The sequence below is a fragment of the Physeter macrocephalus genome, chromosome 8 (genome assembly GCF_002837175.3).
Source record: "Physeter macrocephalus isolate SW-GA chromosome 8, ASM283717v5, whole genome shotgun sequence".
Taxonomy (NCBI): Eukaryota; Metazoa; Chordata; class Mammalia; order Artiodactyla; family Physeteridae; genus Physeter; species Physeter macrocephalus.
Window position 1 is genome coordinate 42,575,103 of NC_041221.1, and position 26,648 is coordinate 42,601,750.

At 46.4% G+C, this 26,648-nt stretch overlaps 1 protein-coding gene and 2 long non-coding RNA genes across 4 annotated transcripts in view; 1 reads left to right on the top strand and 2 right to left on the bottom strand.

Annotated features, from left to right (window-relative positions):
* PDZD2 (PDZ domain containing 2) overlaps positions 1–26,648 on the top strand; it is a 404,981-nt gene that overhangs the window by 286,087 nt on the left and 92,246 nt on the right. The window contains exons 3-6 of the mRNA XM_024121943.3: positions 5,830–6,331; positions 16,963–17,105; positions 20,101–20,233; positions 24,998–25,153. Of these exons, the coding sequence (XP_023977711.1) occupies positions 5,830–6,331; positions 16,963–17,105; positions 20,101–20,233; positions 24,998–25,153 (934 nt within the window). The remainder of the gene's footprint in view (positions 1–5,829; positions 6,332–16,962; positions 17,106–20,100; positions 20,234–24,997; positions 25,154–26,648) is intronic.
* LOC129392317 (uncharacterized) lies at positions 1,888–10,584 on the bottom strand. The gene is made up of 3 exons (XR_008618037.1): positions 10,123–10,584; positions 5,834–5,978; positions 1,888–2,118 (listed from the first exon to the last, which is right to left on the bottom strand). It is a non-coding gene; the product is annotated as an uncharacterized lncRNA (long non-coding RNA).
* On the bottom strand, positions 14,072–20,228 carry LOC114486701 (uncharacterized). Of its 2 annotated transcripts, none has more exons than XR_003680885.2 (4): positions 20,154–20,228; positions 19,417–19,623; positions 18,688–18,782; positions 14,072–14,766 (listed from the first exon to the last, which is right to left on the bottom strand). It is a non-coding gene; the product is annotated as an uncharacterized lncRNA (long non-coding RNA). The 2 variants fall into 2 exon arrangements; XR_003680884.2 differs by having other exon boundaries at positions 18,688–18,854.

Genomic DNA, 26,648 nt, shown 5'->3' on the forward strand with positions numbered 1-26,648 from the left:
CTCTGTCCTGGTGTATAGATGGGTACGATTTAAATTTCACCACTACATCCTGTGGAGGTTACAGGTTTCGGTAGCTCATCATTTGGTTTGGGTTCGAATGGCTAACATTGCATCATAGGTCGGAAAAAAAAATTTTTTTCAAATATTCACCCTGATTCTTCACTCTCAACCTGTGTATCTCAATCCAAATTTTATGATTAAAAAAATGTAAATACACATTTTATAATAAAGAGAACATATTCATTTATTCATATTCTCTGGACTCCAGATAAGAGAGAGGAGGGGAGAGTGGCTGAACCCAGGCATTTGTGGTGAATAGAGGAGGTGAGAGCTAGTAAAAATTGGCTTCCGCAGTTACCTCCCCTACCCAGCAGTTGGAGTACGGCGTTCTAGTTACTTCTGCACTAGGCCTAGACGCTGATCTATTTTCAAATCCTCGTTGGTGCCTGAGTCCCATCTCCCTCCGTCCGCTCAGAGCTAACTTTCCCCTCTGTGAACTAGCGAGGAAGGAGACTGAGTTCTCTCCAGAAGGGGCCTTAGGAGCGCACCAAGGGTATCAGTCACTCTTACCACCATGATATTCAGCACCCAAATTCTGCCTTCAGGGTCCCCCAGAGAAAGTTTGGCTCTTTCTAGGGAAGCGTACCCCAAATTCAAGGTAGCTGGTAGGCAACACCCGAGAGAGGCTACTCTTGCGGAACCTAGTTCCTAAATGACTCAGGGAAATGATGTTTATCATCTTCCCATCCCCTCCTGGAGAGCTGTCCAAACTTGCCTCCCTCTGTTTCCCAGCCAAGACTTCACTGGGGAATTAATCTATATATTTAACACTTCCTCTCAGCCTATTGTTCTCTGGGAACTTACAGATTTATAACCTCAGACAGCCCTCTGGATTAATTAGGCTTAGCAGGTTTTCAAAGGACCACGAACAGCTTTTCAGCCTCCCATTACTTCTTAGGCGAGAGGAAATCATAGGCAAGAACAATCGATCTCTGTTTGTCCTATGTGTTAGACAAGGTGGCTATTAGCAGCTAGTCTCGCTCTAGAAAACTCAGATCCTATATAATAGCTTGTCTATAAACATCTTCTTGCAGTCAGCGTTTAGTCTCCCGCTGTCTGTATGGGGACCTGACATACTCAGATGAAGTAAGAATAGCTGCTTTGGTGAAAAGTTCCAGAATTCTTTTATGCGTTCTCTGAGTTATACAAGCCCCTGTAGTATAGGCCAGGGTCCAGCAATGGCAATCCAGTTCCTCTGAGTTACACGCACACGTGCGCCCACGGTTCTGCCTGGTGGCACCCCTCTGTGGGTTCACACCATGCGCCAGGCATCAGTGATCGGTGGCTGGAGCCCCAAGATGATCTCCAGAGGCACCTGGAGATCGCCCCTTCCAAGGGCTTTGGCAAAACAGTCCCGAATATCAAAATTGTACAGCTCCCTCCAGCCCTCTTTTGATAGAATCAGACTATGAGTAAATAATGGGTGTCTTTGGCCTTCCGGCATCTCTCCTGTCTTTGCCTCTCTCTTATCTCCTGCCCCATATCCATCTTGACCTTCAGACTCCAGGCAGCTCTATCCCTTCAGGTCCTCCAAACATCCAATCTCACCTTCCATCTCCTAACCAGGCTCCCACCCCTGCAGAACCCAGACTCCAGAATTATGACAGCATCAAGAAACAGAGAAGGTACTTAAACTTTCCTTTGGATAAAGCACTTTTTGAGGGAAAGGAGGAGGAAGGGATCTAGTGAGACACAATGTTTGCAAAGGCCGAGTGAAATGAAGAACCACAGCACATTCCAGAGGGAGCGTTCTAGGCTAGAGCTCAGACCCTCATTTCTGGCCTTTCCTTGTTTATCTTAAGGCCAGCCTGGGATGGTCAAAATCAAATAAATTTTAATTGAATTGAGTGCATAATTTTACATGCCAGAGGACAGTTTCAAATTTTTGGAAGAAACCAAAAAATAATCGTATGGTAGAGAAGCTTCTGAAAAGCTAATTTTACCTGGTGTTAACGAAGAGGAGACCTTCTATTTTTCTAAGTCACGTGATTGTATTTCGTTTCTGGTTTCTCTAATGTTGGCTTTGAAGTTTAAATATTCTAATGGTGGGTAAGAATCCTACCGAACAGAAAAGGGGATTTGGAAGTATGAATGAGCCAGGCAGGTGCAGGAAAAATTAGGCAAGTCATTTAAATACAGATGGAGAGGGGTGTGGCAGCCTTACATTTAAGGTGATTCAAAGAATTGTAAGAAAATTACCCGCTGCCTAATAGTCTCTTTTTCACTAACTTGCTACAGGTGTCCGTGATTCATTTATTACACTTTGCCTTCGGGATGACCTTAGAAAATGCAGCGTCCAGGAAGGAATACAGTAACCTGTCCTACAGTTCCCGGAAGGTGTCAGGATCTTATTTATTGCTAGGAAGCCAGGGAAGGACAGGGAGACGGTGCAAAGCTAGAGATAAACTCCTCTTGCTTTGTAATTCTGCTGAGTGTGGATCCTGAAGGAATAAAAGACTGTCAGTCATGGAACCTTCCGAGGTTCTTGGAATGCCCGTGAGAGTAGAGATGGGAAAGATTTTCAAGATCTTGTACTCCGAATCAATGGACCAGCCTTTTTGGTACTGAAAAGAAGGTCCCTGTGGACAATGCAAATCAAGTTGTCCAGAGTTTTAGTACAAAAAGTAGAGTCCCAAAAGCAGTTTTAGAGGAATTGCCTCCCCAGGTGAAATCTTTCTCAGGTTGATGGTTAATGTCCTGGAGGCCTAGGATGACTTGGACATAAAAGGACTGCTTCTGTTTTTCCAGGTTTTTGTTTTATCCTTGTCACTGGGATGGCTCGTTCCTCCTATCCCTGGAAGTCGAAAGCAACTTAGAGATGATCTATTTACAACCTTCACCGTGCAGATGAGGAAACTGAAGCACAGGGATGGTAACGATTTCAGACGCAGAATTGCACAGAGGACGTGCGTGATTGGGAAGCAGATAGACCTGCGTCTACCAGTGGCAGTTATGCGAACTTGGGCAATTTAGTTAATATTTCTGAGCCTCAATTGCTTCTTCTGTCAAGAGAGTTCTTAAGGAGCATCCACTCAATGAATTCAAAACTTGGCCGATATTATTACATGTGCTGTTATTTTTTTTAATTGAGAAATAATTCACGTAACATCACATTCATCACTTTAAAGTGTACAATTTAGTGGGTATATTCACCATGTAGTGCAACCATCACCACTGTCTAATTCCATAACATTTCCACCACCCCCCGCAAAAAACCTGTACCTGTTAGCGGTCAGTCTCAGTTCTCCTCTCTCTCCCATCCCCCCAGCTCCTGGCAACCGCTAATCTACTTTCTATCTCAATGAATCTGCCTATTCTGGACACGTCCAATAATGGAATGATATATGGCCTTTTGTGGCCTGGCATCTTTCAGTTAGCATAATGCTTCAAGCTTCACCCATGTTGTAGCATGAACTTCAGTCCTTTTTATTGCTGAATAGTATTCCATGATATGGATATACTGTATTTTGTCTATCCATTCATCAGTCAATGGAAATTTGGTGTAATTACCACTGTTTTACATGGCTGGGCCAAAGCTATAACAAAAACTTGGGTGTCTAACTCTCAACCTGGTCCTGTTTTTACTACCCCATCCTGTTCTTCATAACATCTGAGCATATGTATTGGATTAATAGTAGTGGTTATTCAGAGGAAACCCTTACAACCTGGCTAATTACTCTTATGATTTTATATCTTTAAAAGATTTTATCCAGTATGGAAAAAAATACACAATTCAAAAAGTAAAATCTAAACCATTGTAGGAAAATGGTGCAGAGAGCCAGGATTCATTTTCAATTTCTAGATTCCAGTCTAGAAAGGTCTTCATGCCTCTTCATCTCACTGTAGTTCACAGAACAACCTTCAGTCTGTACAGTATCTTTTATCTACCTGGTTTTTATGTGTAAGTTCATTACCATGGCTTATAGCCCAGGATCAAAGAAAGTTTTTACTAGCTTTGGTTGATGTTTGAGGACTCTTCTCTCCTGTTCACTTTACTCCAAGGTAACAATTCAGAATAGTTCTCTTCTTCAGTTAGACAGCCACTGTCATTGCATTACCCTGACCATTAGGTAGGGGGAATATACGCCCTTGGCTCGGAACGTAGTACATTTCAAACACGACTGGTCATCTCCCCTTATGACCTGGCCCCCTTCCCACATACTGACTGCCCCAGCTCTCAAGTCTGGTTTGGTCTACTGGGAAAAGTTCTGTTTTCCACACTGCATTGAAGATGTAGGCAACATAGCCCCAGGCCTTCTCTTTGTGGGGCTTGAAGCCGGGAAGCAGGTCTGACTCGTTAAGGATTTGGTGGTTGACATTGTTTGCTTGGGAACCAGTGACGTGTAGTATGTGACAAGATCCCGGTGCTGAAGGCATCCCCTGGGTTCATCTGGGGTTTGTGCTTCCTTATCTCAGGTGGCACCGGTGGGAAATCCAGCCCAGCCTGGCTTCCTGACTTTGAGCAAGTGTTTTCTTTGCTGAAACTTTAATGATCTGGTCCTGGATGCCGCTAATTACTCATCTCGTTTGAGGTTCTATTGTTATTCTTTAAGATCTGGAGGAGTCATTGTATGTCAGGCTTCACATGCATTATCTCATTTATATGGTTTCCTGCTTCTAAGTGTTAGGCAGTCCTCAGATACATGTGAAAATGACTGAGCCTGGCCCTCGTCTTCCTCAGGCTAAACATCCCTCCTTCCTCCCGCTATTCCTGGTTGCCACAGTTTCCAGCAGCCGTCTTCCTCCTGGTTGCCCTATGTCTGTGTTTTCCACTTTGTCAGTTTCCTCTTCATGTGATGCCCAGACTGGAAATGACACTTCACGTGTGCTGTGAACAACCAAACTAGAACCATTACCAAGAAATGAACCAGATCCTCATTTCATGCCGCGCACACTTGCTGTGCTTCTTTATTGGCTGCATCTTGATACCGGCCAACCCCTTCTACCCCCGCCCCCCCAACTCAGGATCTTTTTTTCCCTTTAACTGCTGTGAGGCAAAGGTTCCTCTTGTGCAGTTGATTTTTTTTTTCCACTTTGGCTCTTTCCAATCTGTGGCTTTTTTTTTTTTTTTTTTGAAGTGTAGTTGATCTACAATGTTGTGTTAATTTCTGCTGTAAGTTTCTGCTGTATAGCAAAGTGATTCTGTTATTCATATATATACATTCTTTTTCATGTTCTTTTCCATTACGGTTTATCACAGGATGTTGAATATAGTTCCCTGTGCTCTACAGTAGGACCTTGTTTTTTCTCTATTCTGTATATAATAGTTTGCATCATGCAGTTGATTTTTTGATCCTGTGAGCAGAACTGCACATTTCCCCCAATCTATTTTATCCATTTTCCCCTGGGGACTCGCAGTACTATCCCATCAGAACGTTATGAATGGGAAGCTGGCATCATTCTGATGTAACAAGTTGTTGAGCGAATGGAGAATAATTTTTTTTTTAATGATATGTTAGGATTGGCTCTGTTAATTGAAAAATCCTTCTCTGACTACCTTCGTAGGGTACTCTCATGAGTCATTTCCAGTTCATGGTGGCTTTTTGGTTTGTTTGGGGGTTACTTTTAGCATCAACAATTAAATAGATTAAAAGAGTGAATGAAGTGCAGAGCCTCTTTAAGAAGCTTAGTGCCTCCATCACTTGGCCAGGATTTTAGTCACATGGGTCCTGTGGGGGCCATCAGATGCGTCTACCCGCTGCATTGTTCTTGGAGGATGTTTGGAGGGTTTTAACCAGCCCCTCTCTGACCCCCCTCTGTCCGTTGCAGTTACCTGGCTGAGCAGTGCTGGAATGGCGGCTTCATCTACCTGATCATGCTGCGCCGCTTCAAGCACCAAGTCCATTCTCCTTATAACGGCAACAGTAGCAACAGCTCCGAACAAGGAGAGACGCCTACCTTGGAGCTGGGGGACCGAACTGTGAAAAAGGGGAAAAGAGCAAGAAAGTTTGGGGTCATTGCCAGGCCTTCTACCCACAAAGCCACCGAAGAATCCAAGAGCAGCACTGGCTGTGAGTTGGACAGTGACCCTGTATCTGAACTAGACAATGGTCTGGACCCTGAACTGGGAAACGGTCATGTTTTTGAGCTAGAAAATGGCCCAGATTCGCTCAAGGAGGTGGCTGGATCCCATCTAGAGAGGTCGGAATTAGACAAAGGGACAGAGCCTAGGATTGCAAAGACGGACGCCCCTCTGCCCACAAGCAATGACAGACGCCGCTTCTCAAAATCCGGGAAGACAGACTTCCAATCCAGCGACTGCCTGGCACGGGTAAGGTTTGCTTTGGTGGTAGAACCTGAACTTCCAATGAAATGTTGTTTGCAGTTGCATTTAAGGTTTGGAAGGTACATCTAAGATGACCTTGCATTTAGAAACTCAAAGATTTATTAAGATAGATGATCATAGGACATGACAATAACAACAAAAAAACCAAGTCATTTTCTCACACTTAAATAAAGAGCTAGTCGAGTGATCCTAAGTGGAAAATTCAAGCCTTCTGTGGTATAATTTGAGTCATATGAGGCCCAGATAAAGTACTTGAACTGCATCATTATTTATCACTGCTGTCACCGGTGGAATTGCCACTGCAAGGCCAAGAATTCCTGGTGACCACTGATAGCATAAATATCCAAGCCTTGGTATTACACAGGAAGGATGTCCAACCTGCAGGGAAGCATCTGCTTTTATTTTTAACATTTCAAAACCAGTGACATTTTCATGGGATAGTATTATTATATTGCTGAATTCCAGTGAAGCTTGGAAACTTCGCAGAAATCTCTGATACTATGATATCCAGCTGTGATGGTCAGAGCTGCCCTCACCTAAAGGCAAAGCAGATGTGGTCTAGTTCTGAATGGTGATAGACACACTTCTAGCCTCATATCGTCTCCCCCATTATAACCAACAGTCTCTTGGTAAGTTACATTTCTTTAGGGTCAGCGTGCTTGTTCCAGGAATCCTCTTGGCCAGGTATTCCTCTGGGTTCCTAACAAAGCGGTAACTAGCTAGATGGTTCCTGACTGGTTTCTTTTCTGACTCAGGAGATGCCCTCCAAGGATGAAAGAGGAAGTTGGAAAGGTGGAAAATGGGCACAGAGGAAGTATCAAGTTCAGCTTTGCAGCCTGGGAAATGGTGCCCTAGGAGTGAATGTAATTTCTAGTAAGGCTATTTCATGCATATTTCTGCAACTGTAGCCAATCTGTATAATGGGTTGAGAAGAATCAAAATAACCCCTCTCTTAAGGGACCACGTTCTTCATTTGAGGAGCTGAGTGATCATCATAAAGCCTTACACAGAGAAGGTATATTTGTAGATGGAATTTACAAACAAATGAGAAGAAAAAAATTAATGTTTCTAATAATGATTTTCTACCAGTTTTATGCCCCTCCCCCAAAAAAGGATTAAGGGCAATAAAAATATTATAATGTGTATAATATTATCAATGAAAACTATGTCTTTTTTTTTTTGCGGTACGCGGGCCTCTCACTGTCGCGGCCTCTCCCTTTGCAGAGCACAGGCTCCGGACGCGCAGGCTCAGCGGCCATGGCTCACGGGCCCAGCCGCTCCGCGGCACGTGGGATCTTCCCAGACCGGGGCACGAACCCGCGTCCCCTGCATCGGCAGGCGGATTCTCAACCACTGCGCCACCAGGGAAGCCCTGAATACTATGTCTTGATGTGATTTTTTTCTTCTGATGATTGTGAATATGCAGAAAGCTTAAGGTGAAAAAAACAAATGGGTAGTACTAGTTCATTTTGAAGTTTTAAGGTACCAAAGTTTAGGGTGGAATCTCACACATTCAGTCCAAAGAATAGGTTTTCATCTGGCCTAGGACACAGTGGAAATTATTTGGAATGATTTTCAAAGAAAAAAACGCCACACCAGACTTCTAAGAGAATACCATCCTCTACTCATCCTGATTGAAGGCAATAACATAAACTTGAATTTCTGGATTAGACTATCTTAAGACTGCACATACCAGAGTTCCTTTGCCTGGTTTTTGTACTCAAGGTCAAATGTCCAAGAAGATACAAATGAAGGGTGAAAAAAACCAAACCATGATCTATTACCTCGGGGATTTTTTTTTTTTTTTTTTTGAAGCCCCACGCCTATAGCAAGGAGAGACTTGCCATCTGGAATTCTTCATAACTGTTCTAAGTCTATAGACTGATTATTGACCCTGGATTGTACTTTTGGTCCTAGAAAGTCAGAATGGGCCACACACCTTCTCAGGCATGAATATTTCAGTACCCTCTTCAACCCCAGAAATAGCCTCATTAGATGCATTTACCTGGGATTGATAGGGTTGGCAAGAAATAGATCTTCACAGCTTTCCTCTGCACCCTGGCATCACCCAAACTGGGACCAATAGACCTAACAGAAATCTGCTTAGGTTCTTGGTATGAATAGATTTATATTTTTACTCCAGGACGAGCCCAAGGTCATGCTAAAATGGAATTTCCAGAAAAGCAAAAATTAGCTATTTACCTCTTAAGCCTTGGGGTAAAATTCCATTCCATTTGAATAATGGGAGATTAGACATGTCAGCGTTGTTCCGTTTCTGCTTTCTTAATGATTTAATATATCTACAAAGACTTAATAAATTACAAGGCTTATAATCATTCAGACCATTTTTATTTGTCAGGTACTTCTTTTTCATAGACTGTTATTTCTTACAGGAAAATAAATCCTCAGACTTTTTTTCTATATTCTGTTCTGCCTTAACGGACCTATAGGAAACATATTTCCTTTTAACAAATATCTCCTTTTAAAAAATGGCTTGAAAAAAAAATGGCTTGTTTCTGTAAAATATTAACACATAATGATACACATGCAAACAGATTAATTTTTTTTAAAGTTGGGCCCATCTTCTAAAGCACAATAATCTCCTAGGACATAGATAAGCAATTTTAGAAATGAGTTCAAAATTCCTTACTCTCGGACTTCCCTGGTGGCGCAGTGGTTGGGTTTCTGCCTGCCGACGCGGGGGACGCGGGTTCGTGCCCCGGTCCGGGAAGATCCCACATGCCACGGAGCGGCTGGGCCCGGGAGCCGTGGCCGCTGGGCCTGCGCGTCCGGAGCCTGTGCTCCGTGGCAGGAGAGGCCACAACAGTGAGAGGCCCGCGTACCGCAAAAAAAAAAAATTCCTTACTGTCTAGTAAAGATCATTACTCATCCAAGGTGACATATACATAATGTGTATTTTTGTAATGCTGCATGGTGAAAATGAATACAACCAAGCTTAGTCACGTAACAGTGAAAAAAAAAAAAAGAATTCTACCGTTTGCCAGTCAGGAGAGTTTATTCACAGCTGGTGTGTGTGTCTACGGGTCCATTTGTGGTCTTACCCTGGTACCCAAAATCCACCCTGTGCAGTACCAGACCTCTTTCCTGTAAGTGGTTCAGCAGAGACCTCAGAAAGGCTTCCCCAGGTCTGAATCTGCAGGAAAGTATGTGAAACTCAGAAGGAGAATCACACCGAGGACTTCTCCTGGGTGGTCCCTGATGTTTGTATCAAGCAGAGGCAGCAGGAGGCTGGTCCTCTTCTAGGAAGTCCCCATGGTCTCTGGGTGAACTTATATCCTTCCACATGGTAATGTCTCCTAAATTCATGTCTGCCTTCACCTCTCTTCCTGAGCCCTCGAGCTTTCTACCAACCACGTACAGGATGTCTCCAATCTTAGATAGTTCACGTCATGCCTGAAACTCGATGCATTGCTTTCCCACACCACCAAGCCTGCTCCAACATTCCAGGTCTCACCATCCACACAGCAGCCCAAGCCAGAAACCTGAGATTCAACTAGTGACCACTAGCCCTGGTTTGTGCAGAACTTTCCCTGGTTTTGCACTGACAACCCCAGATCCTGGGAAACGCCTTCACCCGGGCAAATTGGGCAGCTGGCATCGTGGAGTCAGCAGGAACGCTGCCCTCTCCCTTACACCGCATCCAGCCAGTCACCGGTCCTGTCAACTCCTACTGCCTTTAGGATCTCTGTCTGCTCCACTTCTCTGTACTCCCTCCGACAGCTTTAGGTCAGAGCCAGGCTGCTCTCGTTTCTCACCTGTGTGGTCACAGTCGTCTCCCGCCCGTCTCACCGCTCCTGCTTTCATCCGTCATCCGCTGTCCCCACTGCGACCAGAGGGACTTCTCTAAAGGGCAAATCTTACTGCGCAAGCATGCGCGCACATGTACACACGCATGTGCGCGAAAGCTTAAACCATTTGGTGGTCTACCTTGCCCCTGGGGTAATACCCAAATACCTTGGCTTGACATAGCATGTGAGGCCCTTTCATCACCTGATTCCTGATTAACTCTTTGCCCCCATTTCTCACTGCTTTCTTCCTCCCTGAGTTTGGCTGAGTTCGTTTTTCTCAAAAGGCCATGATCACTCTTGCCTCGAAGCCTTTGCTCTCTCAGTCCTAGCTCAGCGCCTTGCACCTGTAGGTGCTCTGCAGATATTTATTAATGAACGCACAGGGGAGCCCCAGGCCTGAGAGATGGGGCACCAAGTTCCAGCCCTGGTTCTTCCTTTTCCCAGCTCTGTGGGCTTCAGGCTGCCACGTCCTTTCTCGGAGCTTCAGTTTTCTTACCTACAAACTGAGCATTTTGGTCTGATGACTAAGGGATTTCAACTCTGACATTATGATGACATGGTTCTTCATTTCTTACTGATCATTCTAAGGAAGAAGGGATAAGCAAACAGTCTCAAAATAGGTCTGCAACTGGAGCCAGAGCATTTGCTGCAGTGAAATTCTAGTTGGATGATGTGTCTTCTCACATTTGGGGCAAAGCTGCTGTTGTAAAATTTTATTTTGGGTTCTAGCAGATGAGGTCATTTCAGTGCTTCCGAGGCCGCTCCCTTTAATGTACCAGCCCCTGTTTTGGTAAATCAATCCCTCTGTTTGCCTTTGTGAAGAGAGGCATATGTGAGCTCACACAGTAATTGGCGGTTTACAGGAAAGGGTAGCGCTCTGACAACATTAATACAGACGTCCGTAGCGTCCAATTTTGCGTGGTTTGGCTTTTTCTCAACAGGCTGACAAAGTCTCATTGCCCTTTAAGCCAGTGTAAAAGGAAGCAAAGGCCCAAGCCCTCTGTCTAGACAGGATCTGTTTCAGAACTCAATCATCTCTACAACTGGATCTGTGTTCACACGCTGAACATTGGCAAACAGGCAGGTCTCCCATCTGGGCAAACTTCTTAACGTCAGTCTCAATAACTTTGAAGAACCCTAGGATTAGTGGATAAACATTCTCTATTTGTTAATTCAGTGACATTTATGCAGTATTGTTATGTGCTAGGCACTGTTCTAGCTGCTGGAGAACCCATTTGTAAATGAGAGATAAAGTTCCTGTCCTGCGGCATCTGTCACGTATAAGGGGCCACAAGTAATAAATAAGAAAATAAATCAGAATGTTAGATGCTGACCGTAAGTACGATAAATCAGGTAAAACAGTGACGTGAAAGATGGCCCCGCAGTGACATGGGCAGGGGGCAAATTGATATTGGGTGTCATCGGCAAAAGACCTCATTAAAGAGGCCATGTTTCAGCTAAAGACTGAGTGTCAGGAAAGGGCAGCCCTGCAAAATCTGGGGGCAGAATGTTTCCGGTGAGGAACTAGCACATGCAGCTGCTGTAAGACAGGAATGATAGAATATTCCAGGAGCAGAGAGACTGCAGCACAGTGAGTGATGGGGAGAGGACTAGGAGGTGACGCGGAAGATGTGGATGGGACTAGATTACAGAGGTTCATGTTCGCCATTGCAAAGAGTGTGGACCTTATTCTAAGTCTAGTGGGGAGCTGTCGAAAGGTTTAAGCTGAGTGCATCATGAGATATATATATTTTTTAACATTTACCCTAGACGCGTAATGGATAATAGTGGTTTGTGAGAGGTAAAGCATAAAAAGGGAGACCAGATTGGAGGCCATTGTGATAACCCAAGCTAAAGATGCTGGTGGCTTTGACAAGGGTGGTGTCAGGAAGAGGAGCAGAGGTAGACGAGTGTGGATCTGCTTTGCAAATAGAGCTTTTAGATCTCACTCATGGTTTAGTGTAGGAAATAGAAGGCTAAATCAAAGACAATTCATGGGTCTTTGGTTTGCATATCCTCTTTTTTTTTTTTTAAACCCCACATTTGTTTATTTATTTATTTTTAGCTGTGTTGGGTCTTCGTTTCTGTGCCAGGGCTTTCTCCAGTTGTGGCGAGCGGGGGCCACTCTTCATCACGGTGCGCGGGGCTCTCACTATCGCGGCCTCTCTTGTTGCGGAGCGCAGGCTCAGTAGTTGCAGCTCACGGGTCTAGTTGCTCCGCGGCATGTGGGATCTTCCCAGACCAGGGCTCGAACCCGTGTCCCCTGCATTAGCAGGCAGATTCTCAACCACTGCGCCACCAGGGAAGGCCTGCATATCCTCTTAAGCTTGAGTAGATGATGTTGCTATTCCCACTGAGATGGGAAAGAAGGAGAGTCCTGTTTTGACCCTACTGGTGTGTGTAGTGGATACCTAAGTGGAATTGTAAGGAGGCAGTTGGAAATATACTTGATATTATTGTTTTTAAGTTGGCCTGTTGGTTTTTGGCCAGTGCCAGCTTTGGGCTAATAAACTTTAGATACTGATTTTATTTTTAACTGAACGCTGCTTTCAGCTGTAGTCAGCTAGATTTACTACTGACAGTTGTACAATTGAGACCGATAACATCTGCCTCTTCCTGTTTCTGCCTCTCTTTGTGCTCCTCAGAGCTCCTTCATTAGATGATCAAGAAATTCCAGGGTGAGGAAATTTGCGTCATTTTCTTTGAATTCTCCCCTTTATATAGTTTCTACTCTCTGTTGTCGGGGGAAAAATCATATTATTGGATAAAAGAAAATCTGTTTCTGGACTAGTGTAGTTGGGGGCTGTGTTACAGATTGGTCATTTCTACCCTCTGGAGCTGTCTCTATTAGATATGTGTTTTGTTTTTGTTTTGCTTTTAACTAGTTGTGTCCATCTTGGGCAGGGGCAGGGCTGTGGAGTGGGCTTGTCGGTGCTCTTGTCTTTAACTCCTCTGTCAGGGTCAACATTTAGGCCATTCTTCTTTGCCCATGAATGTAGTTTTGCATGTTTCTTGTCACAAGTACTATTTCTAAAGCATTTAAAAATTAGAAAGAACTGGGCTTCCCTGGTGGCGCAGTGGTTGCGCGTCCGCCTGCCGATGCAGGGGAACCGGGTTCGCGCCCCGGCCCGGGAGGATCCCACATGTTTGGAACCAGCCCAGGCCTCCCAGCTCTGACACTAGACCTGTGACCATATTCTGAGTTTTCTTCCCTGGCCAGTCTTTAGCCCTCACTGCCATCAACTATCTCTGCCTTTGGAACCAGCCCAGGCCTCCCAGCTCTGACACCTGTAGTCGTGTGGGCCTCCCCTGAAACCTCTCCTGTTTCACTGCTGCAGTCCAGCTGGGCAGTTGAGGGTGTGAAAATCGAGGTACTCTAGTTTCCCCCTTCATACTTGGGGCTTGGGAGAATAAGAGGCATGGGGGCTTTTTTTTTTTTCAGATGTAAAATTCTTTCTGGTCAAAGCAAACTGAGTGAGAGAACAGTGGCTAGAGTGGCAAACAGATGCCTGACTTAGGAACCTTTGTCGGGGAAGAGATGCCTGCACCCACGTGGCAGGCTCCAGAAGGTATATAGGGAAGGGGAGATGTCTCTGATACTAAGTTTTCCAAAGCTATCCTCCCACACATTTACTTTGCCCCAAAGCAAAAGTCCTGAGAAACTGTGTAAACCACATTTCTGGAGCCCTAGTCTTAGTGTCATTGTCATAATATGTTTAGATGGGCTTTATCTTTATTTATGATTCATCTCTAGTCAGCAGAGACTTAACTTTAGTCCATTCTCCACACCTTAATTGGCATCATCATTAAGAAATGCTGATCTTGGGCTTCCCTGGTGGCGCAGTGGTTGCGTGTCCGCCTGCCGATGCAGGGGAACCGGGTTCGCGCCCCGGCCTGGGGGGATCCCGCGTGCCGTGGAGCGGCTGGGCCCGTGAAGCCGTGGCCGCTGGGCCTGCGCGTCCGGAGCCTGTGCTCCGCAACGGGAGAGGCCGCAGCGGAGGGAGGCCCGCGTACCGCAAAAAAAAAAAAAAAAAAAAATAGAAAGAACTGTATCTAGTATTGTCACATCCTCTGTGAACCATACTTAACAGGTTCTGTCTAGCAAAAGGAGGGTCGGACGGGAGAAAATGATGGTGTAGCTAGTAATAGGGATGGATAGGTTTTAACTAATTTGGGCTAAAACTAAAAGGGTTTTCTTATTTCTGGGCTCTCACAATGGTCCGTGTTGTTCTTGGGAAAGAGTTCTACAGCTTTTCTGTACTGGGAGAAGGAGGAACACTGTCCCACATCTTCAAGACCCCAGGAGCCATGGCATATCTTGCAAGGAAAAAAGTCAAGCCACCGTCGGCGCTCGTTTGTTACCTGCACCGAGAGGCCCAGGGAAGCAGCCGCGGGGCTGGCCCACGTGCCAGTGTGGGACGCCCAGCATGCCGGGATAACAGCTAACCGGAGAACGCCTGCCTTTGCTCTCTCCGGGGTCCTCCGATAGCCATAGGGTCTCGTGTAGTGGAAGCACGGAAGGTTGCTATCTCGTGGTAGCACTGATTCTCAAGGATGGCTTCTTGGAAGTCGTGGAGCTGGGAGAGACTCTGAAGGCCAGGAAGGCTGTTTCTGAATGGGAAAGAGAGAAAGGTATTCCAGAGGTCAGAGGCAACCAACCAGAACCCAGGGAGTCCAAAGTGAGACGACGGGATGGTGTAGAGATCGTTGACAAGTTCATGAACTACTGTGGGAAAAGCCAGTGACTTCTGCGGTTACATTTGGCCAGACAGGCTTCGTGGGCCTGTGGTCAGTGGATGGAGGAGACAGCCGGCACCACGGCGTGTTGTTGGAGTCATGGAGCCCCCGTGAGCTGCGCTGGGCGAGGAGAAGTGGAGGGCCCAACAGGTCTCTGTCTGGCAGTAATTTCCCTAGACGTCCCTGTTGCTGCATACTAGTGACCGTTCAACATCTGCTTTTTTTACCGTTGTATTTCAGTTGCTGACAGTATGCATTTCAGATTTTCTAAATGCTTCACATTTTTCCTCTTTTGCAAGCAGCTTGAATGGGCAGGTTGCCTATTTTTAGGGAGATGCTGGCTTTGTCTGTATTGGACCTTAACAGTTCCTTTGGACCTTCATGATGACTGAAGAAAACCCATAGCTTTTCTTTTATAAATTGAGGAATGCATTGTGACCCCTACCTATATACCTGGAGCCAACAAGGACTTTGGGATGAGCCTAAAGTCAGACTCCCAAGTAAATCACTTTAGAAGCTTTTGCTTTCATTTCTCTGAGCAGCCAATTATCAAACATTTTGCAGTGGGTGTATGTGTGTGTCCTTGGAGTGAAATAGGGAGCCACGCGGAGAATCAACCATAGCAGAAAAGCTACTAGCAGTCAAGAGGACTTAGACACCTTTATTAGTTTTTGAAAAGGATAGATCTTTGGCAGTTCTCTGGAGGTCCAGTGGTTAGGACTCCATGCTTTCCCTGCCGAGGGTGCAGGTTCAATCCCTGGTCGGGGAACTTAAGATCCCACAAGCCCTGTGGCGTGGCCTAAATAAATAAATAAATAAATAAAATAAAAGGGATAGATTTTTATAGTTGTTGAAACATTTTTTAATGCGTTTAAAGAGTGTACTGACCGATGTGTGAAGAAGTTAATCACAAAATCATCGGTGAATTTCCTGTTTTGGTTTCTCCTACCCAAGATCTCATTCATATATTTTAAGGAAGTTTGAGATTCAATTCGATATGATGTTGTTAACATATATGATATACATGTGTAAGTCATACGTGGTTACCTATCAACATTTATTATGTATCTACTAGATGTCAGGAGCACTGCTGCCTGTTTCCATAAATGTCTCCTTTAATCCTAACACCGGACCTGGAAGTATTAATAATTAACCCCACTTTATTTTTTTCTTTTAAGTTATATGTTTTTTTGGTTTGTTTTCGGGTTTTTCTAATATTTATTTGGCTGCACCAGGTCTCAGCTGCAGCAGCTGGGCTCCTTAGTTGTGGCTCCGGGGCTCCTCAGTTGCAGCTCGTCAGCTCCCCATCTGCGCCATCCGAGCTCCCAGTTGTGGCATGCATATGGGATCTAGTTCCCTGACCAGAGATCGAACCTGGGCCCCCTGCACTGGGAGCACGGAGTCCTATCCGCTGCGCCACCAGGGAAGTCCCTTTAAAGGCAAGGAAACTGAGGTATTCAGGCCTTGTGTGACTTTCGTAAGTACCAAGTGGCAGAGCTTGGCTCAAACTAGTTGAAGTCTCCTGGCACCAAGACCTAGCTCTGTCTTCCTTTCATCCTCCTTTATCAATTAGTAGCCGTTGTAAATAAAAGGAACCCAGGCACAGCCAGTATTTACACACGTAGTGGTATCTATCTGGGTTCCAGGCAGAAGAGCTTTACTTAACAGGACCTGGTCAGGAAATTCGCAAATCACTTTTGCTGTGCTGTCCAATGTCATTGCCACTAGCCACAGATGGCTAATTAAATTTCATTCAAAGGAAATGAAATTAAAAATTCAGTGTCTCCGTTGCCACCAGCCATACGTCAAGTGTTCGATAGCCACCTGTGGCTGGTGGCTCCTATTCGATGGTGCAGAAAGAGGACACTCCTATTATCACAGAAGGTTGTTTTGGGCAGCACTGCCAGCTCGAGACTTTGGTCCAGCCCACAGAATTTTCTCATCAGTGGTCCCCTGCGATATCTGTCGACAAGTGATGAATACTTGGCTGGGCGTCCCCGCTCCCCGCTCCTTTCACAATGGTGCGTGTCTGTCCAGATACTTCACATGGTGCTTACTTTTTCTTCCAAGGAGGAAGTTGGCCGGATATGGAAGATGGAGCTGCTTAAAGAATCGGATGGGCTGGGAATTCAGGTTAGTGGAGGCCGAGGATCAAAGCGCTCACCTCACGCTATCGTTGTCACCCAAGTGAAGGAAGGAGGTGCCGCTCACAGGTGACTAGATAACTCTCCCTTTCTCTGCCTCCTTGTCCTCCCCTCCCCTTCCCCCTCTTCCGTTCGGTCAAAACACTGGGGATTACAGTTTACAAGGAGGATGCCGGAGCCCAGGAGGAGATCCGGGCACGAGCGGTTCTAATTAAACACCCCTCTGAGCACAGGAAGTGGTTAATTGCTGGGGCTATTGCAAGCTCTGCCACACCATGAAGGAAAGATTAGATTTCTTTCTAATCCAGTTTGAGTGTCAAGTGAATGTTACTTATCCTGACTCTCGGGATGTTTGTGACACGTGGTTCCTTATCCCCGCATTGGAACACCACATCCCCGACATCGTCACTCCCATGAGACTATGGCTGATGACTTGGGAAAATGATGGGGTTTCAACGTGACCACAGTTCGTGTGTCATGTCTGGATTCGTCGGGGCTATCCAGATTTGATACACACTTAGATATGTGTGTCTCTGCCGTGCAGATGTGGAGGGGGAAAAATAAATGTGAATTTTCTCCTTGTGACCTGAAAACAATTCACACGCTAAAGCTGCTTTTTTAACCTGAACAGTCATCTGAAGTAGGAAGAGGGACAGTGCTTAGGCAGAGCATGTCAAAGAAGAAGTCCATGTTGAGTTAGAGGGGTGTAGCCGTCCCCAAATGTAAGGTATGCTCTTGCCACGTAGCTAATTGCTTCTGTATACATAGGGCGTCTACTGTTTGCAAAGCACAGTGGGACGCGTATATATGTTGGATGTCCAGACGTATACAGTAGGTGGGTAAAGGTAGAGTTTCACTGATGAGGGAGCTGAATCTAGTCTGGAATTAGTGTTCAGTCCAGGTACCCTGACGCTAAGGGGCAGATGGCAAACCAGAGCAGTACTGGCCTGCTCGAGACCGAGGGAGCTCTCAGAAATGGATCTCACGAGCCACAGTTGAAGGAGCTCAAGGTATTTAGTCTGAGGAATAGAATACCAAAGAGAGGACCAGGGCGCAGACTATCAAAGTGTTTCGCGCTCATTGGTCCCCTAAGTAGAGAGTAAGATCCTGATAACTCAAGTAGAAATAAGATTAACTGCAGCTGTCAGTTACCTGGGTGGCAGTAATGATTGAAAGATGAAGACCTTAGATAGTTTGTATGCAGAAGAACATCATTACACTTCCCAAATGATGGATGCTTTAAGGAACTCTCATGAGATAGCCATTTTCCCGTTAGTCCTAGGTTTCAGGTTCTAGTCTGTCTTTGGAAAGTTGGCAATTAGGAAATTCCTGTGCTCAGAGATGAGCTTATGTAGAACTGTTCTTTTCTATTTTCCATGTGAGTTATTTCTAGTGGGTCTCACCATTTTCTTACAGCCTTAGCTTAGATGTGTGTGTGTGTGTGTGTGTGTGTGTGTGTATCTGGGTATTTAATTTATATGTGGGGCATTCTAGTTAATAACTGGAGGTGAGAAATGTGGGATTAAAAAGGAACGGGGACAGAGATGATCTTGATGGTGGTGTGGATAAGTAAGCCCAGGGACACTGGCCCAAACCACTACGTTCTCCTGTATTCCTGAATCCCTCTCCTCCAGAGCGCCCACCCACATACCTCTTTGACGTTCCAGTTTGCTTGTTCTCTGTGGTTTTCCTCTTCCCTTCTCTTTCCATCCTGAGCAACATCCTGGGGTTCTTAGCATTTCTCTGCTTTAGGGATTTTTGAAGAACAGAAAGCAGAGGCTGTCAGAGTCTCTGGTGCCTCCTGTCTTCTGTTAAAGCCTAGATTCATAGAAAAGATTGTGATGCATGCCCTAGAGAACACAGAGAGGGACTGGTGAGGGGGGGGAAGATAGAGAACTTGGCCAATTCATTGAAACAAAGCAAGGAGGAGAGAGTCCATAGATTAGAGAGAAACAGAGTGGGGTGAATCTGGGAGTGCTGGAGACAAGCGTGGGTCCCACCCAATCCTGGATGCTGATGTAAAGCCTTCAGAGGGGATGGTGGAATCCTGGACTTTGGGTCTCTCAGCCTCACCAGATTTCCCATCCCATATTTAGCGATGGAGATGAAAAGCCTCTGACTGCTTTGGGATCATGGGAGACCAGGCCATTGGAGGCTCCGTTGGAACCCACACACTGTTAACCCACCATGATTGACGGGACCTGCCGGGTGCTCTGTAACAGTCTGCCACCCTTGACCCACTGTAGGGCAGGCAGACCCCGTGACGACTGGGCCTCCTGCCAGCCCAGTGGGAAGGAAACTCCAGGTCATTCACTTAGTTTAAAGGAGATCAAGCCATAGAACATGTTTGTACGCCTGTGTGGCACAGCAGGTCTGATACCTGCAACAGCAAGCAGTAACTTAGGCAGTTTCCTTGTTCATTTTTCTGTCCCTCCTGCTTATGAAGCTTGGTGGTAGGCACACGAGGAGGAGGCGGCGTTGTGAGACTTTGCCCTCGAGGCCCTGTAGCTCTTGGGGGCGGGGTTACAGACACACACGGTGTAGTGCCACAGGCGCCACAGAGGAAATCCGGGCAAGGGGGTGTCGCCTAGGAAGAGAGAGGGGCGTGGGTTAGAGAAGGATCCCTGGTGAGCTTAGCATACCTTCACTCTTTGGGGGCTCAGCGCAGAGACTCAGCTGATGACTCAGTCTCAAGGGCAGGGTGGCAGGCAGGACTGAGAAAAGAATGACTAACTGTCCTAAAGCCTTGGGGTCTCGGTTCCTCTATCACGTCTCCACTTGGATGGAAGACGTTTCGTTGACCTTGATGTGGGATTACGGTGGTAACTTGAGACGGTGCTTGTTACCAAACGACCACCTGAAATCGTGAAGCTCGTCACTCCCCTAACTGGGAAGACGGAAGGATGAAGCAGTCCCATGCCAGCTGTCTCCAGCTGTCCCTTCGCCTCTTTAGCCCATTTTTAACTGGCCCCTCTCACAGCCCTCCCCAGCTCCAGGAAGATGGCCCTTCTTCAGCCCAGAATGTCTTGACGAGGGATTTTTTTTCCCATCTCCGTTTCCTCAGGGATGGCAGACTGTCCTTAGGAGATGAGCTGCTGGTAATCAATGGTCACTTACTAGTCGGGCTCTCCCACGAGGAAGCTGTGGCCATCCTTCGCTCAGCCACCGGAGTGGTTCAGCTGGTGGTGGCCAGCAAGGTAGGTGGTTTTTGTTTGTTTTGTAGACTATTTTAAACGGTGGCGGTGGATTTGGTTTCGAGCCCTCCCCGTGTACGACTCCCCCGCCCCCATACACACGCACATGCGTACTTGCCTCTACCTTGGGCCATTCCGATAGCCGTGATTCTACGGCGCGAGCCCACAAGGGACCCTGAGCTAAAGGGCATTTAATCATCTTGCCTTCCTTTGAGGGTCTTTATGGGTATATCTAGGAGATGCAAAAGCAGTCACAGGACTAAGGAAAAGGGAAGAATGGGAGGGTAGGAGGGAAGTTGGTGCCGGAAGAAGCCTCGTGAACCCCGCTTGTCCCGCCACACCCCCGCCTTCTTCCTCCTCAGTTTTACGAATGACCCAGCGAGGCAGAGCTTCCGCGGGGGCTCCCGTCTCAAGCTTGACGCCCAGCGGTGTCTGTCCGTCCCCTCCGTCTCGCTGCCACTTCTTCGTCACCCAGCCTCGGGCTGGGGCTTCTTTCACCCCCCACGCCCGGAGCGTGTAAAAGTAGTGCTGAGGTCCGGGGCCCCCCTCTGCTTTCTCGCCGGGGTCTCACGAGCCTTAGAGAACTGGGTAGAGGCTGCAGGATGCCCCAGCTGTGTGGCGAGAGGGGAGGAGCTGGGCTGTCTGGGATCCGCTCCGCCGTCTGGTGAGCTGCTGCTGCTGAGACGAGGGCGGGGCCCACAGGACTCGGGGGCTTGTGCAGTGGAGCCACGGGCTTATCCCAGTGCTCGCCGAGGGGAGAACAGGTGTGAGGCCCCCCCGCAGTCCTTAACCCTTTGCAGCAATACTCTCTTGACAGGATGGCTGATTTCCCCCGGTTATCCCTGGTGCGATTTTTGAACCCAGCATCTACAGGTTTTTATATATTTTCTTTCTCAGATTGCACGGTCTGTTGCCTATCTGGGGAGTGTTTAATAAATGGATGAGAAGAGTTTTTTGAGCCATCTGAAAAATCGGCTTTCCTCCCTTTATACCGTTTACCCCAAGTCCCTGACCTGGACCCTTAGGCTTCCAACCAGAATATAGAGCCTTGTCAAAGACTTCGCAGGAAGAGCTGACACTGAGGCCCTGGAGGCAGGAGTTGAGACACTCTCCATCCACAGGCCCCCTCCTCCCCTCCCAGAGGTGCCGTGGGGCATCCCCTCCCTAGGGGTGGGGAAGGAGCAAAGCTAGGGCTGTTCTTGGTCAGCCTGGTGAATCCCACAAGGAGGGAAAGGCTGTGAGGGAAGGAGAAAAAAATTCCACATTTGGCCAGATGTGGTGGGAGTTTGGAAAGCATTATTAGTTCTTACACACACACACACACACACACACACACACACACACCACACGGTCCTGTGTTTGCACGGCCCACCTCCCCACAGCCTGCAGCTTAAGAACGCAGGGGTTCTGCACAGGTGGTATACCATGTCCCCCAAACCTTTATTTCTGTGCTGACTTCTTTGTCCTGCTAGTTGGAAAATGAGGAAGAGAAGTCTCTTCAATGTCAGCCATTATCCGCAAACGTACTACACAAAGAAACTATAAAATAAAAACAAAAAGGGGCCACTCATGGGTAATTAAGGGGCACACATGAGATTTTTGAAAACAGATTTTGGAGCCTGACCAATATTTTCACTCACTGACTTGAAGGAAGAAAGACACTCACATGTATTGGGTTCCACTGGGTGCCAGGCAATTCGTACCTACTATCTCATTTAATTCTTAAATCCCATGGGAGAGCCATTCGTTCATTTTATTCAGAGGATGAAGCTAAAATCTAAGAGGTTAACTAATTTGCCCAGAGGTCACACAAGTAGCGGGGTGACAGAAGCAAGTTTCATCCTGGGTTCATTGGACTTCAGAGTTTCATGCTGCCCCTTAGTCGCATGAGATATAAAGGACACCAGAGTCAATGGTATTAGAAAAAGGTAATGTGTTCCTACCAGAGGCTTGGACATTTAGGGACATTTGCTGGGGTCTCTGTAGGGCTGAGCAGCATCCAGAGCTGAGGAACAGGTGTCCATTCTGGTTTTCAATCCGTTGACTCTTGGCCAGCTGTCCTGAGCTGTGGCCCTAAGGCTGACCCAGTCCTCAGAGTTGCGACCCCTTTCACTCCTTCCCATTTGCTCCATTTACAGCTAGGCAGTACGCTGTTACGGCAGCTGCCTGCTGTTGGTTCCTGATCTTAATCTACACCATCCAAGGTGCTCATCCATGGAGGAGAAAAAAGAGGTCACTCTTTAGGCACCTCTGGGCATCTGTTCCTCTTCTTCATCCCACAAGACCAAGTCATCCACAGGCTTTGTTCCTGTCTTTATATTTGAAGGGAGGGAGAAAAGAAGAAGAACTTTTGACTTACTGAATATAAGGAGTAATAAAAAATCTAAATTCATTATTGCAGGTAATCGTCACCTTGTCACAAAACTTTCAGGCATTGTTTTGGAGATACAGCAATTACTTTCTTCTGGAGAGGGTGTCTCACGTTTCCACACACATATGTCATTTGTGTATACAGAGGAGCTTAGAAAGTTTTTCTTGAATGAATAAACTCAGAATATCCAAGTTCGTTCTGATATTCCTAGAAGTACATGCATAGCAATACAGCTTCCTCTCGTGCTCTCTCTCTTTTTTGTTTCGCTGTTGGTTTTTATTAACAAGAAATATGTATTCATTATATCTAATGTAGAAAGCCCAGAAAAAATATAGAGAAGAAAAAGAAGATAAAATGTTTGTAACACCGCCAACAGTTAACTATCCACTAACTGGTGTGTCCTTCCAGACAGGAACGCATATGTGTGTGTGCAAATACACGCACGTTGTCTTTTAAATGGAATCAAACACAAGGAGGCAGTGCACCTGGAGGCAGTCCCACCAGGATTCAGGTGCCAGCACAGCCCTTTAAAAGCTGTGTATCTTGAGCAAGTTACTACATCTCTCGAAGTCTGACTTGTACAATGAGGATCAATAACTGCTTCACGGGATGTTCGGAAGATTCAGGGAACTCTGAAGGGTTCTGAAGAATGTAGTTGGTCACAGGGAGCCCTTGGAGAAATGTGCTCCTTTATGGTTATCACACAGTATTGTATCCAGTTTATTATTACATCTGTTGTTAATACGGTTCTTACATATTATTTTTAACCTGCTTTTTCGGTAAGTAACATACTATAAGAACTCTTTCCACACCAGGAAATAAATTTCTAGAGCATCATTTTTTATGGCGGCAGAGTATTCCATCCTGTGGCTGTTGTGAAATTTACTCAGCAGTTGGGACTTGCACTTTTTTGAAGCTTTCTATTAATAGCTGAGCAGAATTGACATCACAGAAGAGGACTCAGCTCACTTTCTCATTAATTACTCTTTTTCCCTTCCTCAGGCAAGGTCTAAAAGTATGGTGTTCACAAATTACTGATCTAAAATGAATGAGCTTCAGGTGCCTTGAAGGTGGAAACTGCATCAAACTAGTAACAAACGACATTGTCACCAGGTGCCAGCTCAGTCGTAGTTTGTAACGTCCCTTGTATAAGATGGGTATTTTTTTGTTATTCTCTTCTCTGTCAACCCCCAAGGAATATGATGATCAAAACTCTCCACGTGTTTCCTTCCTTGTAGAAATTGCTGGGATGGGGGAACGAGGAGAGGACACATTGCTCCTTTTTTCTGGCCTCAGATCAGCCCTGTAGCCCCGGCCCCTGGCCTCGCGTGCTGTGTCATTTCCCAGGAGATCTCTCGGCTCCTGTGTGTGTCTCACTTGTCCTTGGGATCGTCACGTGGTCTCACTGATCTCGCCTGCATCCCTCAACCCATCCTGACCTTATTTGTGTGTAGGAAGGAAGGGCTGTGTTGCTGAAACCCCCTTTGGAGTCTAATCTTAATGGAGTCTGATTCCATGTGTTTTTGTTGACCTTTAAAAGTTGTTCAAGGGCTGCTTTCGTTGCAGAGACATTATCAGTCTCCACTTGGACATTGTGATTCACTAGACAATCTATTCTCTTTCTAATGACCAGGGGCCTGTGAGATGAGCAGTGAGGGAGAGGAGGACATGGTGGATGTTTAAGCTCTGAGCTAGGCCTGGGGACACTGCACTGAGTAGACATGGTTTGAGGAGCTCTCAGACAAGCAGGGGAGACAGATGAGTAAGTTAGACACACGACAGCGAGGCGATAAACAGTAGAGGACATTAGAGGGGAAAGGAGAGGCAAATGCCTCCAGAGGTGATCCGGGAAGGCTTGCAGGAGACGATGCTCAGGCTTTGTCCAGAGAGGCCTTAGTCATGAGAGGAAGGGTGGTCTAGGCAGGGGAGCTGCTGGTGGAAAAGGCAACAGGGCAGGGGAGAGCCCGGCGTGTTTGAAAGTCAGTACAGCTTGAATGGAAGGGAGGGGAGAGAATGGAGGGGGGTGAGTTTGGAGAGCTGGGCAGAGGCCAAATCTCTGATGTTAGCCTGCCAGTGAGGGAGTTTAAACTATATCCTGAAAGTAAGACGGGGGAGGGCATCGAAGGATCTTAAGTTCAGGGAGTTTAGATTGCCCATAGAAACATTCACCTAAGAAACATAGATTCATCAAGAAAAACAAATGGTCTGGGTTTGAATTGGGTCCATACTCCTGACATTTGAGGTAACCTTGCACCCCTGGAAATGTGGAACCTGCACTCCATACAGGCTTTGGATTGGGAGCACGTGACCACCCGCGGTTGACTCAGCTAGGTTTTCCTTGACCTTGACCTTGACATCATGGGGTAACTCGTGGGCCTTTCATTGTGTCCCCATAGGAAAGCTCTGCAGAGGACCTCCTCAGGCTAACATCTAAGAGTTTGCCTGATCTGACCAGTTCGGTAGAGGACGTGTCCTCTTGGACCGACAACGAAGACCAGGAGCCGGACGGGGACGAGGACGTAGGAACCGGATCGTCTTCCGTCCAGGGAGCAGTAAGTGTGCCTGTGCTTTCCCGGGCTACTCTGCTGGGGCGATGTTTTCCCGAAGACATGGGTGCCAGGATCAGAGATAAAAGCTTGAGATAGATATAGATAGTATGGTCGAGACCGGGATGGGAGAGGACCCGAGTGCATCTTTTTATTTTTTTTGTCAGAATCATTCAGAAAAATCTGTGAGGGTAGTACTTTTTATTTAAGAAAAAAAAAAATTGACACTGGAATTGACACTGGAAATACGAGAGCAATTGGGTATTGAGTTCAGTGCGTATATCAATTTCTAAGAAGTCTAATAATATATACAAGGGTTTTGTTGCTACTTCTTGATACAGTGTTTGAAAACTATCCTTTGTGAATTTAAACTTAGACTGAGAGATGTCTGGTTGAAAGTGGAATGTTAAAATAACACAGAACCCATTCAGGTGAAGTTGTATAGATGTGTCTCCCAGTTTTCATGAAATCGGGACTTTGCCGTGGCGCATAGTGCTTCCTCTCCCAGCCTGTGACGCCTCACGCCCTCGTGGGCTGCTCCCCGGCGTGGTCTGGCACAGAGTCGGGAGGGCTTGTGGTTAGCTGTGGTTGCAGTGCGGCTCTGTGGTCTCCTCTTTGTATCCCAGATCTGGTAGATATGTCATTTTTAGTGTAAAACTTTGTTAGCCACTGTTCCCCATCCAACCAGCCCTGGGGAGGGTGCTTTCTTTCTGCCACTTGGAACCCTGACTCCTTCCCATCAGCACTGAACCTAGTCAGCATGGGTAAGCGTTGGGAAATTAGTCTTGTTTATAATTAGGCCTTAGAACAGGGTTCCCCAAACCCCGGTACTAGTCCGCGGCAGGTTAGGAACCCGGGCCGCACAGCAGGAGGTGAGCGGCGGGCGAGCGAGCGAAGCTTTATCTTCCCGTGGCTCGCATTACTGCCTGAGCCACCCCCTCCCGTCCGAGGAAAACTTGTCTTCCACGAAACCGGTCCCTGGTGCCCAGAAGGTTGGGGACCTCTGCTTTAGAAGACAAAACAAAAAAATCTCGTTTCCCATTTACATGATATGCTATTTGAATTTAAGGAAGAAAAAGTTACTTTTCCCCTTTCTTTATGATCACGGGAGTTCCAGGGCCACTGAGTATGGTGGTGCAGGTTGTGGACTGCACAAAGGTGCCACATCTAAGGGAGCACCATTTACATCGTAAACATCATAGGCTTTTATGTTTATGAGGACAGTTTTCTGGAATACGGCAGTAAAGAGTTTTGCTCAAACAAAATCAGTACGTTAAGACAATTTTCCAGTAAAAGAAGGAAAACATCTTGAAGAAGTGGTACTTTTTGTAATTTTCCCAGAGGTCCTGTACAGGCCCATTGTAGATTTCAAACACTGTTCCAACAGCTTTTCCCTCAAAGGAAAGCTTTCTCAGAAGACTAACCTGTAAAGCAGGTCAATCAGAGCTGAATGGATGGGGTTAAAGTAAACAGTTTAAAGACAACTATGTGATTATTCCCG